The sequence below is a fragment of the Sitodiplosis mosellana genome, unplaced genomic scaffold (genome assembly GCF_009176505.1).
Source record: "Sitodiplosis mosellana isolate CC-2019 unplaced genomic scaffold, AAFC_SMos_1.0 Smas_scaffold_30, whole genome shotgun sequence".
Classification (NCBI taxonomy): Eukaryota; Metazoa; Arthropoda; class Insecta; order Diptera; family Cecidomyiidae; genus Sitodiplosis; species Sitodiplosis mosellana.
In genome coordinates, this window is record NW_022595272.1 from 4,708,090 (window position 1) to 4,729,446 (window position 21,357).

Consider the following 21,357-nt stretch of genomic DNA (forward strand, 5'->3'; position numbering starts at 1 on the left):
TGTGTGTGTGTGTGTGTGTGTGTGTGTGTGTGTGTGTGTGTTTACACGATGAGTTTGCTTAGCGTAAAATTCTCAAAATTGAACCAGTTAATTCGTTCGACTTATATTATTGTTTTAGATGCTAATTGCCAATTCAAGCGCTTGCCGTGTGTTGTGCGTGTGTTTGAACAGAGAGAACAAAATTGAATGATAGTGCAAACAAACACGGCGGCGCTCATATTCAAAAGTGATACTTTTCCACGGAGTTTTATGTTTTAATTTGATTTAGTGAATTGTATTCATTTACGAGTGTGTTGTGTGTTCGAAATCTGTAATTTACGATTATGACAATTACATGTCAGTTTTTCATTGCGATTAATCTACCGTTATCTGCTAATAATACGCTCGGCTCTAGTGATTCTTACAATTTTCCCATCAATTTGAGGCGGTGATTCTGCTGCTGCCGACGCTGCTGTCGCCACATACAAATTCTATTCTTTTACATTGAGGCAGTTTGACGACGCGGTAAAAATAATAGCGCCAATGCCAAAGAACGAACTGATAAGAAGCCGCACACTCGATCATCTTTCCAGTTTCATTTTTTTCACTTTACACCATAATTACGATGGATTGGTGTTGTAAACAAGCGACATACTTGCGTATGAGAGTGACTTATTTTTCACACAATTTCTGTCTAAATGTTCTTCCTCTTGACGCTGGTGTTGCTGCTGCTGCTGTAGCTTTTTTGATCTTGCACTTCTCTACCGGTCGCAATTCTGTTTTCCTCTACAATTATGGTTGACGAGACGCATTCTGTGTACAAACAAAACTCGTTCAATTTGCGCTAAGTAAGCGCCCCATTGAAAAAGAGAATATCTCCACGCATTATCATTTTGTAATTGAACAGAAGCTAGAACTTGAATACAGAGAGACTCTGCGCGGAGTGTAAACGTGATATGAGACAGAGAGAGAGGAAAAAAGCGAGAGAAATTACGCAACAATTATGCTTATAAAGTACATTGCGCGAAGTGCTCAACAGTCTTACACGAGCGCTTGCAATTTTTTTTTCCACGTCAAACCAAAATCGAGTGCAAATAGGAGAAAGAAATGAATAGACAGATAGAAGAAGAAAAAAAAAATCGTTGAAGTTAGAACGTGAGGTGATCGCAAAAAATGTTGAATGTAACTTATGCCCGTTGGGTGTGGAGTAGCTCCATTCAAAGCATTTTCTAACTGTCAAACACATGCATGCAAATGGCTGAAATAATTGCCGAGTGAAGGAAGTGTGCAAGGGAAAACGAACGATAAAAGACGTTTCATTTTTTTTTTTCTTCAAAATATTTCTACATGAATGATCGTTAGCCTATTTTTACGTCAATCGCTCTTTCACTTTGGAATTGTCTCAACTTTCCACATTTCGACCGCTATTTTTTGTTTCTGCCATGTAATGACATTTGTTGAAGAGAAGAAAAAAAAACACGAACAACACACAAACACTCACCGGAATTGTTTGCTCTGATGTTACCGTAAGTGTTTTCGAGAGAAATTCTTTAGTCAAACAATTTCGTTTGCATCTAAAATTCATTCTCTCTTGCGCGCTCAAACTCTCGGCTGCCAGCAAAATGCTGCTGATACGAAGAAAAAAAAACTTCATTCAATCATTGTTTGCTGTTAAACGAGAACGAGGTTTTTTTTCTAAGTAGGTGTCGATTGTCGATATACATATATATATATAGACGAAACAGGGGGGAAAAATACATAATTGCCACTTTTGCCCTAAAAGCAGATACCAATTTGGGTTGTCTGTTTCTTTCATTCTTTCCATTTTGCCTCGATCAATCCCATTTCACAGATCAAAAACCTCGTATTTCATGTTGTGATCAATTTTTGTCGAATTGGTTATGTGATCGAATGTATGTATGGGATATACAATATGGTTGTAAGCGATTTTATATGCAAATCTTGATATTTAATAATATGGTGAAATGGCGGCGTAACGCCAACCAAAAAATAATGAATTTCACATTTCAATCGCTCGGTTCGATCAACAATGGAACAAATAGCACGGCACAGGAAATCGATGCGAAAAATGGAATAAAATCGGGTTTTTGTGTGATCAGATGGGCTCAGATGAAAATCAATTGTTGATTCAAACTAAAAAAAAATAATTGTCATTACGATATGAAAATTCAACGCAACCGACGAAGACAATGAAAAAAGGTCGATTCATATTTCAAACGAAAAATAAGCGATTCAATTGAACTGAGTCAAACTAAAGCGAAGAATACAGGCTAAAGAATAGAGCGAAAAACAAATCCGACCTGACAAAATGATTGATATGACAAAAAGAATCGAAGCTAAATTTATCTGCATTGGCAACGAATGATATGTTCGTTTTATTTTTGTTTGAAAAAAATTTCAAACAACAAAGACTCAAACATGAAATACCTTCGGTGAGTCGATAAGAAAAAAAAATAAAGATATTAATAATGACATGAGCGACAACAAAGAAATGAAAGGAAAGCATGAGACATTCGTTAATAGGTTCTATCAGTACGATGTGTGTGTGTGTGTTTGTGTGTGTTGATAGACGTAATTTCGGTTAAGTACAGCTTAATACGAGGTAGCTGTACGATGAGAATGCATACCAAGCTGCTGATAAGCCGAAAAACTAACACAATCTTATGACTCATTCCAATAACCTGATGAGAATGAACGAATCGACGAACACACAGTGAACGTTGCTCGTACGATCAACAAGTGCGGTTTTTAATTGTTTTACTGCATGTAGTAGTCGTTATGAAACACCGTCGCCCTGTCGGTGTATGTGTGTGCACTGAGTGAAGCAATGTCGGTGTGTTTGCACGATGACAATCGATGTGAAAGTGTTCGTCTCCCGTACATTCGATGGGTACATCGAAAAAAAAAAATGAAAACGGTCGTGCGAACTGTCGCTCGTAAAACAGCAGGTACATTGCCCATATCAAGCGAAAATGAGAATCGTACAAACAAATCTATACCAGATATGAACGGGAACAATGGCAATGCTAAACAACAGCAAATCATCGTCATCATCATTGAATTGTTTGTGTGTTATTCAATGTGTTCACAAATAAAAAAAAACTCAAATGCTCACAACATTATTTAAATTTGCTGTTTTAAACTAAATATCGGTTTCATCTGATGTTCTCTGTCTCTGTCTTGTGCACATCGCAAACACATACACACACCGTCGAAGAAGCACATTTCGGTTAATGTCTCTTCTCGGTGTGTACCTCACTACCGCTGCCGTCGTCGTCGTCGTCGTCGTCGTAGACAACGACGACAACAACGACGATGAGAACGACGATGTAATTTCAGTCGGAATTTTCACCTGAATGTGGTTCAGTCGAGCAATTTTTTTTCGGTGTGTACTGTGTATTTCGATATATCGTTGTTGTTGCTACTGCTACAATCCGTTTCGGGCTATTTATTTGCAATGGTGCTAAATATCGTGGCATGTTCGACAGTTAACTGACTTTCGATTCAATTGTGTGTATTTTTTTCTTCTTCTTGATTTCGATACCAATTTTTCTCTCTCGTGCGCACTGATCCCGATATTTCGAAAGTTTTCGGCAAAAATGAAATAATATCGATGTTTTCTTGCCGTTCACAACGATTCGTCAATAATTGATAATTGCATACGAATTTCCTTGAATTTTGTTTGATTGGCAGACAATATAGTCTTGGCTTGTTGAACTATATTGTTATTTACTAATCGACCTTTTCCGATCGGATTGTATCGTGTATCTTTTTTTATTTCTTGCTTGTTGAAAACTGCTAAAAATACTCATTACACCAAAATACTGAATAATATTTGGAGCATTTTTCATCACTCACTCGGGCGCTATTACGCAATTTCTCCGGCAAAAGATATAACGAAATAAACATAAACAGATTGTGTGCTTTAGAGCCCAGTTGTGAAATGACCATTTTTATGTAATTAGCGATTGTTTGCAATTGCTGTAAATATTTCTGTTTTTTTTTCGTCTTCATTTTGTTATTGAATTGGCGTGTGTGCGCGCCAAATCAATTCAATTCTCATTATCCAGTTAAATTGTTTGTCCAGTTTGTCTATTATTCGGATTCGAAGACTGCCATCGGAAAAAAATTTAAATGCAAATTTAATTGCGCAACACAATAAAACGACTTATGCAAAGAAACCCTTTGAAAAAAAAACACATGAGTGAAATGAAACAAAAAAAAAACAACCAACGATGATCAAACTCAAGTGATGTTCATATTTGCATGTCTCATCTTTCAGCGTGTAATTAACCATATTTAAGACAACAGCAGAAAAAGCACACACGTTAATGAGGTCAAAGTGAAACGAAACAAACTCTGTGAACAATGTTTGCACGGTGAAGATTGCACATTCAACTAAATTTTCTTCGTGTGTGTGCGCGTGTATGTGCGTATTACCTCTTCGACGTCTCAGACTTTTTCGTCGGCTGTATTTGGTGATTTGTAATATGTAAAAAAAAATTAATAAAATGTTTGACGTGCCACCGAAGTGTCCGGCATTGGCCGACAAACTGACTGGTTTGTTTAGTTGGCGCCAAACATATCGTGTGCACCATCGACAAAAAGGCATTACGCACACATCGTACTTAAACAAAAGACACTCATTGACATTATCACAAAGCGGAAGCTCGTCCGATCGAGCTGCTGATACATCGACCACGGTAAACAAAACGATACATTTAACGTTTTTTTTCTTCTGCTTTCGTTTACGATAACATCGAAAATGACATTTTCAAGTGCATCAAAATATACACACAAAATTTGTGGTTTTTTTTCGGTTGTTAATATTAGTCATACACGGTATTCTGAGGAAGAGTAAAAACAAAATGCAAAATGTGCAACGTTAAACCAAATCGTGATACGGTCATTTGTTTTACGATGGACAAACATTTTGTTTATTTTATCAAAACATTGTTATTGTTGTTGTTGGACAGTGTTTTCGGAAGTTCCTTCTTTTTCTAGAGATTATTTACATTTTTCGCAATTATTTACGATTTCTTTCTTTTTCTTTGAACTATTTGCTTATTCCAACTTGTTGTTTCGTTGTCTTTATTCTCTGCAGGATCCAGACTCATGGACAGTGGTACATCATTTAGAAACACAATCGGGTGGCATACTAGATACAGACGATCAAGTGAACGATGTGGCCGATGATCGTGAATTGATTGTGGCCAATTTCGAAGATGCCGGACCGGATCCAGGCGTGCCGCAAGGTGGTGGCGATGGAGCCAGCGGCAGCTCAGTTGGAACAGGCAGTCCAGACATATTCTACGCACAAAATGAATCGAAATACGGTTCAACACATGAAACCAATACAGACACAAATAATATTGCGCCTCATATTGAGGTTACGGACGCCAATCAATTGAACACATCGGGTGTTGGGCTGCAAGTACGACGAAGCAGTGACCCGTCTCTGCATCAGATTGGAATGGAAATTCCAAATAATCCGATAGTGAATAATTTTAGCCAATACAATGATGCAACGAAGCGTTGGTCGGCGGCGCCTGTGTGCCGCACTGAATCCGATCATCAAATGAACCGTTCGTTAGGGGACGGTGATCGAAAGACAAATGCTAGTCAATTGTCGCCATCATGGGAAAGTCAACTGGTAGAACCGGCACAATATCAACCACAACCGCCATTGCATTTGCCGAAAACGCCACATCTGTCGCCCAACGAAGCAGCGACACCGACACAATTTTCACGCTCCGGCCGATTGTCGATGCAATTTCTGGGCGATGGAAATGGGTACAAATGGATTGATGCAGCGGAAAAAGTGCAAAATCCCGTATCATCGTCGTACACAACGAAATCATTGCCACGTGAACTCAAGCGAAAAGAGCCATTGGGACAAGCGTACGAATCGATTCGGGAGAAAAATGGCAAAATGCTATTGATCATTAACGAAAACCGAGGCCCATTGGGTTTGTCAGCCATTCCGGATCCGAAAAACGGTGGACTTCTTGTTCAGAACGTTGACAACAACAGTCCAGCCGAACGTGGCGGTTTGCAGCGTGGCGATCGTATTTTGGAAATCAACGGATTCAAATTGATCGGTGTGTCGGAGAGTTCGATACAAGATTATCTGCGACAAAATTGTGCTGCACCAGAACTGCGCTTGCGGGTGATCAAAACGACAAATCTTATTCAGAAATTGAAGAAAGAAATTGACGATATGGTCCAGGCTGAGGAGAAACAACAACAAGCAGCTAAATCCGTTAATACATCTCCGACACGTAAAGTGCCCGGTACATTGTCATCGAATGCGCTGGCTTTGCAAATGGCAAACAAGCGGAAAATCGGACGCAAAATCGAAATTGAACTATGCAAAGGGCCACAAGGCCTTGGTTTCAGTGTAACGACGAGAGATCATCAGACCGGCGGCGATTCATTAATTTATATTAAGAAAATTTTGTCGGTTGGCGCTGCCATTGAAGACGGACGATTGCGACCGGGCGATCGATTACTTGAAGTTGATGGCGTTACAATGACGGGCAAATCACAAAGCGAAGTGGTCGAAATACTTCGGGCTACCAAACCGGGCTCGAAAGTACGACTCGTCGTTTCAAGACAACAGGATCTCAGCGAATTATCCGATGACAAAGACGTCATCTGTGAAGTGAGTTGAAGCGTTGAAATATGATTTAACTTACGATTGATTTTTCATAATTTGTACTTTCTCTTTCTCCAGACAAAAATCGAACAAGAAAATGACAAAACAACACCACCAAAGCCACCACCACCAGTTCTGCCACAGAAACCAATTTTGAGACATTCGGCCAGAAAATCACTGGATTTATCAACAACATCAATCGAAGAAAATAATATCCATTCGCCAATCAAAGGATTCGGACGCGAATCGATTTCGTCAAATGTAAATATAAAGAAATTAAATTCATTTTTTAAAATGAGCGCTAATAATTTTTCCTTCTTGAATTTCCAGGGAAGTGAACAAAATCACTCGTTCTCATTTCGCAATCGTGAAATACTTACACTTCACATTCCGGTGAATGATACGGAGAAGGCTGGTCTGGGTGTGAGTGTGAAGGGAAAAACTGGCTCACAAAACTCCTCAAACGACAGCAATGGTTCACGAACGGATGGCGATTTGGGCATTTTCGTGAAGAGCGTTTTGAAAGGCGGAGCGGCGTCTAGAGACGGCCGACTCAAAATGAATGACCAATTGCTCATGGTGAATGGCGTTTCGTTGCTTGGCCAATCAAATGCTGAGGCCATGTCAACGTTGCGCAAAACAATGGTTCACCTGCCGGGCAAATACCCGAAAATGATAACATTGCAAGTGGCTCGACGAGTCACCAGACCAAACAGTACAATTGAACCGCATGAACTTAGCAATAATTCGACATCAAGTGCCAGCGAACAATCCGGAAAAACGGTTATTTACTTAAGTCCCGATAAAAACAATCAAAACGAATCGATGCACGCAATGAATAATGGCAACTCCAGCTCACAGCGCTCTGTAAACAGGTGGGTTTTAAAAAAAGGTTAAATTGTTTGGAAAAAAGAAATTCAAGTTTGAATTATTTATAGATGGAGCAATCCTGTACTGGATCGTTTGACCGGAGGAGTTGGAAATCATATGAATCCAAACCAAAAATCAAACGGAATGCCACACTTAGCTGTATCGAGTGGTTTACGTAACGAAAGCTACTACATGGCAACGAATGACTCGTGGAGTCCGATGCAAATGAAAGAGAATAATTCTGTCCTTATCGAAGATGATCAGGAGCCATTGGCACCGTGAGTTTGGCTATTAATTATCTTGAAAATTGAATCATTTCAATTTATTAATGTTTTTGAACTATTTTGAACTTTGCGTGGTTTTTCTTGTAGGATATTCAACATGGACAATTCATTGAATCGGACACACGATTCGAATAGCAGTATTCATAAGCAACCAGTATCGCCATCGTCACCAAACCCATGCGAAACGACGTATTCAAGTCAATTGTCGCTTGAAACGAATCCACCAGTCGATCCATTCAGTCGAGATGCCATTGGACGGCGCAGTATGTCTGAGAAACACCATGCGGCGCTTGATGCCAAGGAAACCGACACATATCAACGCAACAAAAAGTTACGCGAAGAGCGCGAACGTCGTACTCGACCGAAAACAATAGCCGGCCTCGGTTCAATGGAGTCCATTGTGAAAGCGGCCAAAAACACTTCGACCAATGGCGATTTGAACCGAGAAGCACTCGATCGAATCACTGATTTGGGTCCATCTCTGGGTATGAAAAAATCATCAAGTTTAGAATCACTTCAAACAATCGTCCAAGAAATCCAATTGTCAGACGAGCCAAGAGGTCCGTCAGCGCTACGAACACCACGTGGCAGAGGAAGAGATGAATTTGTGCGCGCCGAAGTTGAAAGACGTATGTCAATCGAATTAATTTTCTTTCTTATCCAGTTCATTTCACATTCAATAAATCAACTGTCCTTCTTCTGTTACAGCTTCGCGTAAGCACTGGCTACTCGAGAGTAACTCTGGCACAGCCGTTGAGAATGATGACGGTTTCATAAATCGTCACGGGCCATTCCAGAGTTCGTTGAACGAGGGCAAACACAAGCGTGCCAAGAAACCGGGAATTTTGCGTGGCATCGGCCACATGTTCCGTTTCGGAAAGCATCGCAAAGATGGCATCGCTGCCGTCGATTCATTCGATCCAAATGCAACGATGAATCTTACACTCGCATCCAAATCGGCGAACAAAGAAAATAAGTCAACAGTCGCAGCGAACGGATTGAATGCGTCGGGTCGTGGAAAACCACCAAATTACCAGCCACCACCTCCAGTTGCCATTGGCATTCCAGTCGCATCGAATGGAATACATCAGAATGACGTGTTCAATCATCGATACTCACACTATGTCAACTACGATGAATTGCAGCAACAAATTAGGTATGGCTCATCCGTTTTCTACACGTAAAATCAAAAAACAAAATTACAAGTGGCACGTAGATGATCTAACTGTTTAACAATATCAACAATCAACGCACTAATCTATCCTATTAAAATCTAGCTTCATTCTTTCTGCCCCACTAACACACACATTCCTTTCTAATGCTAACACTAGACAATTGCCAATTTATTATTCGATAAAACACAAATAAACCGTAATTTAATCGATTAATTTATTTAATATTTCCATTAACCAAATTGATAAACTTGAACAATTATATGTACGGTATTGCACGCAGTCCACCTCCCCAAAATGAGCAATTATCCGAATCAACGTTAGCTCAAATGCGTCTCCAAGTAATGCAACAAAGGGTTAAGGTCGAAGAGGAAAGGTAAATGAGTAATTTTTATCACATCAGTGTGTGCTGGCTGAACTTAGAAACATATAGAACTGAAACAAAACAAAACAAAACAATCAAAAACTCATCCATTTTGTTCACACGCATTCCCTTTTTACAAATACATGCATTCGTTGGCGTGTTTAGTAATTTTAACTGCGTATGAGAATCGATTGAAGAAGGCTCACAACAGAAGACAATTCTTTTTTTTCTTTTTGAACGAATTTATTTAGCGTAATTTTTAGACCGTTTTTTTCGTTTCCGAACAATTTTCAGTTTTTTTTTTGTCAATTAATTTCTTTTTTGTCTTTGTTAGCTAAAGTTAGTAGTTTAAATGTATTTTTGTGTGTTTTTAAAAAGTAACTTTTTTTATTTGTGTTTAGAATCCAAACATAGTTAGCATTTTGTAATATCAATAATGTTGTTGTTGTTTTTTTTTAGAATTGAACCGAAATGAAAAATTGTTTGTGTTTTTCAGTCACTCATTAAAATAAAACATGATGCGTGAACAGATTGTTCAATTGAGATGCAACAAAATGAATTGATATTTAGATTTAAATAAAAATGAGCCGTTTGAACAGAAGTGAATCGATTCTTGTTTTTTATCGCTTTACGCGTATCATTTTCCCATATCACCACCCCTCGCAACCAATCTCCACCCAGTAAATGAAAACCAGTTGTAAATTTATGTGTAAATTTTGATGTAATTTAATCTGAAATCATTTTAAAAACACCATAATAATCATGCAGCACGATTTTATTGTTTTTTTTTTCTTTGCAATTAACTCTAATTTTTTTTGTTTTCTTTTTTTATTCGTAATTTTTTTTTTCATGTGTTTATGCACCGCACGCTCATAACACCTCATACATGATTTTAATCAATACAAACAAACACGTTTTAATTGTGTGTCACATAGAAAATTGCGTTTGCAGCAAAAGAAAATAACCTTGCAATAGACAATAATAACACAAAAAAAATGATCAAAATTTTAATTGATTGTAAATCATCCAAAAACCAAAACCAATGTACTAATTTACAGTCGGCGACATCAACACTACCATTCGCAACGATCCACCCGAACCGTTGACTTGAACAACCATCATCAGCGGCCGACATCAACATACTATGAATATGAAACATTTCAATACAACGGCGGCATCGGCAACTACAATCCGAATATGACCAGTCCACCATCGAATTTCAACCATCATATCGCGCTGAATGGCAGCCAACGAAAAATTCACAACGGTCAATCACCGCTCAAATATCGATCACCCGGTTCACAAGGCGGCAGCATGCGAAACCGTGGACCATTTGTCACTCAAGTCACCATTCGGGAACATGTACAACCAAACAATGGCCATTCGCCATCAAATGCCGTCATCGCTTCCACATCGAAAGTCTGACAACGGATTTTCAACCAAGAAATTACCATGAATTTAATTTACCCAGCAAGTGTCGTCTAATGTCAGCGTTTATCACACGATTTTTTTTTAATTCATCATAATAATTCTTTTTTCATTTCAGTTGAACTGAATGTAATTTAAGATTAATTCTATATACAATAACAGTCGAGATTATAGCTCTCATTTAACTTCTTATCTCTTTTTTCTTGGGATTATACTTGTGTTAGTTCATTACGACAAACAATAAGAAACAATTTCGCTTAATTTTTTTTTCATTAGCCAAATAGATTGACTCTGTACATAGAAACATTTTGTATTTTGTAAGGCAATACGAAGAAGTTTATTTCTTCTTTTAGAAAAAACCAGAATATTTTCATTTTTCGGCGAATTTCGATAATTCGATACGATTTTACGTACAATCTTTTACTGTACACTCTGAGCACAAAACGCCATTCAATTCAAACTCATTAGAAATGCTGGACTTGACTCAAGAATTTACTTCCGAAATTCAAACAAAAAAACCATTTCCATCAACTAACAACAACAATAAGTTTTATTCGAAAAAAGAAAATCAATTCCAATGAGAAATCGGTTATTTTTTTAAAAATAAAAATGTATAGAATTTTAAACGCTGTAAATTTGCATTTATTTGTAACTAGACAAGTCGATGCGCAGCAACAAATTAAATGTACTTGATTCGTACTTCTTAAAAGAAACATGTAGATAATTATAATGTGCCTATTCGTTGTACTTAAGTTTCTTTGTGTTTTTCTTTATGTCAACAAAATATTAAGAATTTTAAGCCCAATTCATCAAATCACCCCATTCAAAAGTATATTTCATACACACAAAAGTAGTTTAAATCGAACAAAACAACTTAACTCAATGGACATGTACATAGATTTTCGATTTTCCATTTCCCTTGAATAAATAGTACTTATCAAATGAATTTTACCGGTCTTTGACTTTGTGATAATGAAAAATCTATCGATTTTAGTATTTTTTCTAAGGCTGACTCTTATTTTCAGAATCAAATCCAAGGTAAGAATTCAACACTACCATCTGCAAACTTTTGAATTAAAACGACTGATGAACCAAATATATTAACAATATCGCGAATTGATGTATATTTTTCTCTCTTTAATCAACTTTTCTTGTGTAAAAAATTAAATGATTTCTTGGACTACTGGCACATCCAAACCTTATCGGTAATAGTTTTTGCATCAATCTTCAGAACATACTTTAGCGTTAAATACCCCAGCAGAAAAATTATCGTAAAGTTTTTTGGAGCCATACATACTTACAATTTTTTGCGATTATTCTTGACCAAACATGCGAAACGATCACTAGAAAAGGAAGAACCACTACTTGAAGGAATAAAAACATAGGATATTTCGTTGGCGTTTTGCACAAACAAAAATTGTATAGTTTATTCAATATTTATTTATGACAAAACAATGATGATTACGATATGGATATTTCGATTTCCGAAGCCGACCAGAAATGCATCAACATTGTTGGTTATCCGTTTGTAACTCGTCGTTGTTCACGGAGAAGATGCTGTAAATAAAATTAAATTTGGATGTTTTTTATAAATTGTATGTGGTTCGCTAATTTTAACTGGGAAATGTTCACAATTTCACACGGAAACATGTTTTTGTTTTATTCTTTATTGCATTTGCTCACCTGATCATTCGGGTAATTCCATGTTGCGTGACATCTTGGACATTCCTTGGACTCGTTTGGATGATCATTTATAAACTGGTAGTTGCAACACACGTCCGATCCATATTTGCAGATGTAAAAAGCATGCCAACGATATTTAACGGTGGAAGAATTCATGATGTTTTAAAGTTTGCACCAAAATCAAATTGCACTTGCAAATCGATCGTTCACTAGGAGTTTAGAAAAGTTATTTGAAAAAAATTATTGATAATAAAAACCATGTGTTTTAAATTCACTTTTATTCGAACTAGACAGCTAACGAGAAAAACTTACGATGAAAATCAATTGTCGTAATGATAGAACTTTCAACGAGATGATCTTTCACGGTATTCAAAACGAAATTACGTTGGTATAGAAGTTTCCTATAAAGTTATAGCTCCGAATAGAACATTCACCGACTACGGCCAAACCTAGGGGAATTTAACTCTTACGAGTTCAGCATGTTTTTTGCCAGTTTGCTTGATTCGCGGGAGTTCGACGCGTTCCTTGTACGTACTGACGCGCACGGTCACAAGTTTACACAAGTTTGTTTATGGTTTTGCGCGTTTTTCAAGTTGTTATTTGACAATTAAAACGCGTTTCAAGCTAAAAATCGGTTGTTTACGTGTATAAAGATTTTTCACATCCTTTCCAAAAGTTCAAAGATTTATATAATTATAAAATGGACAAAGGAAATATTTTTAAAGAGCTGGAGAAAGTGTTGGAAAAGTTAATCCAGATATAATAAATGGAACGACTGATGTGTGCGCGTCGTCCAGCTACAAGTTTGCACACGAACTCGCGCGCGTTCGCGCATGTTGTTTTAATACGGAACTTGTCAACTGAGTGGAATCATGCAAGTTCTCTGGTGAATGTAACTATTTCGTGCGCGTTTATATCATTTTTTTACAAGTTTTCACGTAGTTAAATCCCCCTAGGGCCAAACACAGAATGATGAGATCAAGTGACTTGCCAAAGAACATCGATACGTTTGACTGCTTCGTCATTTTGGATGAAAATTGCTTAGAAGACAGTTTAAATCTGCATTCACATCAGAAATGATTGAGACTTGAGTTTATCAGAGACAAATAACTTGTGCTCCATCCGCTCAAAACTCATGTTTATATTCATTTGAAATTCGGTTAAACAATTGTGTTGTAAATATTTTTGGTTAAAATCACTTATCGGTCTGGATACTTGGCAAATCAAGTGAATTGCTTATGGCTTTTTTCTCCCATATATTTGTGTTATATCGTAAACATTTTTTTTTCATATAAATAATGATAAAAACCAAATCCGAAGTGATCGAAACGAACGTATTTTTTGATTTGATTAGTGCTTTGAACAGAAATATGGGAATGTACCGCAATGTGAACTGACATTTGGACGCTATCAATATTATTTCGCATATTTTTTTATGAAACGTTTGACGAATCTTGCCACTACAGAAAGATTCAAAGCTTATTGTTAAATCCGTTGGTTTCAGGTCATTTTTGATATAATTTCCTTTTTAATTGCAATTGGCATTACTGAAATTAGTTTGACCGCAATAGCATGTTATTGATATTAAATTGATGAAATGAATTTATTACTGGGAGTAACGATAAATATCTTTTCAAGTTTTGAATTGCGTTTAGCCATACTGTACCTATTGGATTTCCTTTTTATTGGCATTTGCATAATTGATTATCACTCTCCAGTCTATATTTAACACTGAAATCACAAGTAAAAATTCAAATTGGCCCATACTTACAGCTTTTTTTCAAATTATTCTCAATAAAACCAATTTGCGAAGTAATATAGCAGTTGCACATCTAGAAATTTGAATGAATTAAAACAACGATATTTCGTTGGCGTTTTGCACAAAAAAATGTTTAATTTATTAGCAAATGTTGATGGCAAAACAATGATGATTCTGATATTCATATTTCGACTTGCGACGCTGAACAATGGCCATTGATGATCAACCGTTTGCATCTCACCACTAATCACGGAGACGTTTCTGTAAATAACAGTAGAAAAAAATCATTGAAATATGAGTAAATTTCAAGTTGTTTTCTTTTCAAAATTGAGTAATTTATAAAATCGTACAAAAAGTTTGTTCGTTTCTTATTTGACTAACTCACCTCGTCTTTTGGATAATTTCCCAATTTACACTTCGGACATCCCATCAACTGATTTGGCATTTCGTTTATCGATTGGTATCGCGTATACTCTTTGTGGTAGGAACCGCCGCCACCATTGCAGATATAAAACGAGAGCCAACGATATTTATGAAGCCGGTCTTTTTCGTTGACACTCTTCTTATTAGAGGAAGAATCCATGATGTTCCGAATTGTGCACACGTGCAACTACAACCAATATGTTCGATGAACTATTTGGCCGTTTCAGATTGCTTTCGACCATTCGTTCGTATTTATCACTTGATTTTCAATCGTTCCGAAAACTGCACACCACAACGAAAACGATTGAGACTTGAGTTCATCAGAAATAAACAAATTTGCGCTGATGCCATGTCCAGAAATCAACAATTGATTTTGTTTATTTGAAAACTTGAATTGATTACATTATTTTAATGTAAACGTGTTGATTCGCATATTCCCATTTCAGTCTCGCAAGTTGACGAATCAAGTGGAGTGTTTTTGGTTTTTTTAACCCATATAGTATGATTCTTTTCGAAACAAAATTCTTGATGTGAATGATGATAAAAATCAAAGTGAAACTGATGAAAAAACTGTATAACATTGTTACAGTTTATGTTTTTTTTTTGTCTTTGAACGAAGAGCAACAATGCAACTGTATAACATCTTTAGTTATAATAATAATGATATGTTTTACAATGTCAAATATAAATAGCGTAGCGCAATATCATTTAAACACAGTCAATATTCTTTCGCTCATTGTTATGATTCCTCATTGGCTTATCTTGGAAAAGAATTTTTGTTTGGTTTAATGTGATGAGTAACGAAACAAATTCTTATTTTGCTGGTGCAATAATGGAGAACTCAATAATTTTATACATGAAATCAACAAAAAAGAACAACTAAATTCAAATTTCTTACTTTTTCCCCGTAAAATGAGATGTTCGTGTGTATCGCTGCCAAAAATACTCATTTCACTGTTTGATGCAGGGGTTTCTTAAGAAAGAAAAATTTACTTTTGTTTCAAAAAAAATTTCATAACTATAATGGGCTATATTATGCTAATTTCTGTACATGAAACACCCAAACGGCGGTGGAATTTTACGAATAGATCTACATGGTATACTTCGCCAAAAAATTATCTATGACATTTTGCTCCTGTGAGCGCCAACGCCAACCAGCAATCAAATGCATAGTTCACATGGCTTTTCACCGAAGCACGCATGACATTTGGTTTATAACACATAGAGACAAATCGATAAGAGAATTTAGAAGATAAAACAAAATCATTTATTTGGTGGATATTTTATTCAAAGATGAACTTTTTTCAAGAATTTTGTTTAACCACGTAGTTCTATCCTCCTTTTTTTCATTTTTGAAACATTTTTCAACAAGTGTGAAGCATTAGCTTATTTGCCTGTCATTGAGTTCTTAGTAATCGTAAAATTGCGAGAAGTATGTGAAATGAGAATAATTGTTTAAAACGTAATTCTATTCATAACGTGCTAAATAAATAATAATAAAAGGACAAGCATTTTGATCAAATTCAACTGACGAAATTGAGCAAAAACATTACAAAAGAGTAGATTTTGTTCGTGATCTAAGGATTAAAAAATGACATTCAATAAATTGCATGCATTTTGGTAGATTAAAAAACTTACAAAATTGAAAAGTGCACGATTGATGCTGCCAAATGGGCCGACTGTGATGCAACACATATTATATGTGTGATATGTATTGTGTAAGGTTTCAAAGTGCGTGTCAATTCGTTGCTTCTGTTTCCGGTTAATCAAATGCATAATATCCTTTTGGGTAGGTTATACCATTCACAATTGTATAGAATCTCGGAGAAGCCATCATTCTAAATACAACACACATTAATGTAATGAGGTAATCGTCATGAAAATTGCATTCTGGCCAACCTCAACACTCTCGCCTAATTCACAGACATAGAACATCTTCACATAGTTCAATAAAGCCATACCATAGCCAGACCAAAATACCCAACTGAAATGCATATTTTACTCACATTTGAAAACAGCCTTTCATTCTATGTTTTTTTAATTTACCTTGAATTGGCAGAATAAAGCCAATCCAATGGCATATGTGAGAAACGATGGTGTTATCAATTTTAGATAGTAGAACACCTCTCCGAGATGATTCAAGTAGTTGTGTTAAAATGTAGGATTAAAATGGGCAAATAGTCCGAGTAAAATCAGATCACACCTATCAGAATCTAAGCATTTTACTACGATGTTTTTGAAAACGTACAGCAATTGGCATTCGGTAAAACTGTGCACGTTTTCGTTTAGTTTCCTAAATTCGAGCTCAACAAATTTGGGAACAATCAAAACGACGTCACTAAAAAGTGTCATCGCAACTTCAATGCCAATATATCCAATGAATCCGTGGCATCCAATAAAGCTGGTGATTGCAATGTTCGCAAAGTATTCAACATTTGAAAATGGTTCAGTGAATGGGATTTTAAGTTCGGTCATCGTTGTTCGTTCATCGTGAATGTAGTACGCATACATTGGTCCAATCACTGTACAATTCAAAGCAAGCCACATTATTGCCATTTCAATCGCAAAACGTGGGATCGTTTTATCGACCATATCTTATTGTATGCGGTATTATCCTTGTTAGTATTAGGATGAATGTATCGGCCACCAAAAGAAATCATGCAATTTAACATATCGCACTTTTCCGTGAGAGATACATAGGCTAAGGGTGCGCTCTGGAAATATTTATCAAGATTGATATTCTTCATTGATCATTCTGTGTGCTGTGAACCGATTTGAAACGTACACAAAAAAGTGGCCCAAATGAGGAGAATAGTGCATGGTAGAAATGCTTGCCAGTTCCCTTGAGGTAGTCAGCAGTGTATAATACTAAAACAATTTCCAATCCAGTATACATGCAACATACATAAGAATGCCAATGATAGGCCCTTTTTTCTCGGAATACTGGAAAGCCCAACACGCTAAGGCAAATTCTGTCAATACCATAGAGATAATACCATTTCTGAAGTGGCGTCTTCAAACCCCATTCCGATCTGTTGATCGTCATTTTGAACGACTCATAGAGTGAAGGTACAACGAACGTTTTATTCACAACCATTGTTTATTCAGATGTTTTTTTTGCCTGTAAAATGTAAGCCTTGGTTATTCACTACATGAATATCATTTATATGTTTGAAACTGAATCACTCGATAAAAATTCAGTTAATAAATAAAAGTATTTTTATATAAAAAGTTTGAATTTAAATTTTTACTTAAATTGTACTAAGATTTTTCTCTCTCGAATAACAGTAATATTAAACGCCAATCCTGCTTGAATCGCCTAACAAAACTGATTTTCAACTACTGCAAAACAAAACTGAGGGATATAAAATTCAAATGGATGATGCTATCTTAATTTTAATATTAAATGTCGTAATTTGACCGCGCGTGTGTAATTTCCATGTTTTAGCGTCACATGTATTATATATGGATGATAGTTCGAATTTTAATTATGCTAATTTCTCGTGAAACGAGAAATTAGAATTAATATTAGTGGGAAGTGACAAATTGCCCAAATCAGTTCCATGAGAAGCGTGAATTGACCCAAAGAAACCATTGATGTCATCCAGATTGAAATTATCCAGGATTTTAGAGTCATTTCTGTCATCCTTGCTAGTTTTGCAACGACCAAGAGAGTCAATAACACTCCATTTGGAGCGAATGGAATTGGCGTTATTAAAACTCTCAATTGTCGACTACTTTTTGCTACTGTTTATCAGTGACTTGACTCTACTGGCTTTTAGATGTCGAGCAACTGTTGTTGAGTATTTGCATTGCATGAATTGTCTCTCTTGCAATTATCGTATGCAGTTTTTGTATCATCCATAGCCCGTTTAATGTCATTATTATGTATATGACGCGATTTGAGTGGTGCGAAACGATCAAAGAGTTTTTGAACATTGTCGTTCAGTGTTGTAATCATATCATCGAAAACGATTAAAGTTCCAATTCAATGATTCAATGCGATCGTATAGCTCGTTGGCATCAATATCATTGAATTTTCTTCCACTGATGACTATGTTTTTATCGACTTTTTCAGTCTTGATACTGTATGAGCACAATAGTAAGTCATGAAAAGAAATACCCGATGGAAAATGCCCGGAAAATTTAACGCGCGCGAGGTTGTTCATAAAAATTGAATCAATTTTCGATGGTATTTTTCCCGGCCACCAATGCGTGGGACAAATATCGTTGACCAAACACGTTTGGCGTTCGCATTCGGAAGGGCGACAAATGCTTATCACCAAATCTATGGAATATGTTAATACTCGAATCATTATTTATGGAACCAACATTATTCCCAAACGATGTTACCAATACAATACTTGAAAATTTTCATTTCCATACATTATAATGTAGTGTATTGGTTATTGTGGTGTGGTAGCATTGAATTTAATACAGAAGTTTAGCTGATTTTTTGATTTTTGGTGACACCAACTTTTTTGTAATGTGTATGCTATCTATCTTGTCCATCCATACATTGTAATGTAGTACATTTCATGCTAAACTTCTTTATTAAATTCAATGCTACCACAATAACCAATACTCAACATAATACATCATAATATATGGAAATGAAAATTTTCAAGTATCCTATTGGTAATAACGTTTTAATCTAAATTTGTAGTTAGTCACAGATAATAATCAAACTTAAAAACAGAATCTGCTTTGGAATTAAAAAATCCAAAGTTTTGAACCCCGAGGAAGAAAAAACAAGACCGCAGAGCAGAGCGAAGCGACTTGAGTTTATAGATACTTTTTTTCTATTTTGTTGTTTCATAACAAATTATTTTATTGGCGCACTACATGAAATGTATTTTATTGAAGTAGTCATTGATTTATATTTGTCATTTGAATGTCAATTCAATTTGAAGTTTTATTTTGGTCAAAATTATTTGTAAATCGACGAAATGAATAACGTTAATTATAATTTTTCTGATGATGAAAATATTGACTTTATCATGCGTGAAATTATATCTGTTGAAACCAATATAATATAAATATTAATAGTAGTCCAATATTTTCAAATTCTATTCAATCTATTCTCAATGAATTAGATAATAACAACGATATGATATCCGATAATACCATAGATTTCATATTGTTAGCACTACTTGTTAGTTCCGAACGAAGTTAGTTCCCTTTGACATTTAATGTACATTGTACAATGTACGTAAAAACACCAAAACAGCTTTGGCTGATAATAAATATCATCATCATCATCATTATTATTTAGAACACACACTCCATAGTTATGCGCGATATTATTTTACAAGCCAGTATTAAATGTAATTTCCAACATGTCGGACGTCAAAATTTGTAGAAATAATTTTGAAGTGTTCTACGAATGTGGTTGAATATTAGTTGAAAAAGGATAAAATCTTGGCTTAGATTTATTCATCACAGTAAAATGTAATCAATTTGATATGTTTGATGTATTCGTGTAAAGAACCTTAAGCATTTTCGTACTTTTTGACAGATGTACTAAATTGAATGTTTTCTGTGTCGCCATCTGGTTGGTGATACCAATCTTCTCGAACGGTTCTGATGAAGATTTTATTTATTGTTCATTGAATTTTATACAAACTCACTTTTTCATTCATAAACCCAATTTAGAAACGAAAATCACAGTTATTTAGACAGTAGAGTTATTTTGCATGCAAAATGCCTAAAACATAAGAGTGAAAAAATTGTCATCATCAAGTTTACACGGCACGATCAATTTCAAGTGTTAAAACTTTGTTCTTGAGTTCATTTTTACGGATCTAACGAAATATTTGAAAATTGTCGTGTCGAGACGATACAACCGAATTGTATAGTCTCAACACCACCTCGGCACGACAATTTTCAAATGGTATGATTTTGAAAGTGAATGTTAGTTTTCCCAAATAAAAATTTAAAAAAAATAAAATATTGACGGTTTTTAAATGTTTGCTATGAATATCATTTTCAGAGCGTAAAGTTTGACAGATACCATTGCTGACATTAGGGTGTGTTCAATGTCGGTATTGAACAATGAAATGTACTAAACACGTGATTATGAAATTATGAGTTGTGTGAAAAAATTCACTTTCTATCGAAAATGTGTGAATTAATGTCCACAAAGAGAGAAAAGAATGATTTGCCATTTATTATTTTGTACTAGTGTTTTTTTCAGATAATATTCGGCTTCTTTCAAAACCAAGTTTCAACACTTGAAACTGATCGTGCCGTGTAAATTTGATGATGACAATTTTTTCACTCTTAAGTTTCAGGCATTTTGCATGCAAAATAACTCTACTGTCGAAATAACTGTGATTTTCGTTTCTAAATTGGGTTTATGAATGAAAAAGTGATTTTGTATAAAATTCTATGAACAATAAATAAAATCTTCATCAGAACCGTGCGAGAAGATATTAGTATCACCAACCAGATGGCGACACAGAAAACATTCAATTTAGTACATCTGACAAAAAGCACGATTCTTCGCTATAAAATACCTGATGTTCTTCAACATTTGAAAAAAAAAATCAAAGCAAACTCGTGTAATAAAATCAATGGGACAATATGGCGGAAAGGATATAAACTGAAATGCAGTCTGTCTTATGCCTCAATCAGAATTTGTGCATGGAAGCCACCGCAGAAATTGAAATTAAAATTAAAGATAAAAGCGATTCCCAGAATATAACTCCAGAAAA

The 21,357-nt window shown here is 35.7% G+C and overlaps 1 protein-coding gene and 1 long non-coding RNA gene across 34 annotated transcripts in view; one reads left to right on the top strand and one right to left on the bottom strand.

Moving 5' to 3' along the window:
* LOC129569089 (partitioning defective 3 homolog) overlaps positions 1-11,722 on the top strand; it is a 43,543-nt gene extending 31,821 nt beyond the window's left edge. For 3 of the 33 annotated variants that reach the window (XM_055447522.1, XM_055447524.1, XM_055447523.1), the window contains exons 2-9: positions 4,283-4,703; positions 5,105-6,664; positions 6,737-6,919; positions 6,989-7,533; positions 7,597-7,806; positions 7,900-8,441; positions 8,521-8,968; positions 10,407-11,722. In XM_055447522.1, the coding sequence (XP_055303497.1) occupies positions 4,512-4,703; positions 5,105-6,664; positions 6,737-6,919; positions 6,989-7,533; positions 7,597-7,806; positions 7,900-8,441; positions 8,521-8,968; positions 10,407-10,773 (4,047 nt within the window). In that variant the 5' untranslated portion in view covers positions 4,283-4,511 and the 3' untranslated portion in view covers positions 10,774-11,722. Of the gene's footprint in view, positions 4,704-5,104; positions 6,665-6,736; positions 6,920-6,988; positions 7,534-7,596; positions 7,807-7,899; positions 8,442-8,520; positions 8,969-9,267; positions 9,361-10,283 lie in introns of all 33 variants that reach the window. The other 30 variants (XM_055447511.1, XM_055447512.1, XM_055447538.1 and 27 more) reach the window with 26 other exon arrangements.
* A 456-nt stretch (positions 11,723-12,178) lies between these two features.
* Positions 12,179-12,904, bottom strand: LOC129569058 (uncharacterized). Its single transcript, XR_008688011.1, has 3 exons — positions 12,772-12,904; positions 12,460-12,668; positions 12,179-12,333 (listed from the first exon to the last, which is right to left on the bottom strand). It is a non-coding gene; the product is annotated as an uncharacterized LOC129569058 (long non-coding RNA).
* Positions 12,905-21,357: the final 8,453 nt, after the last annotated feature.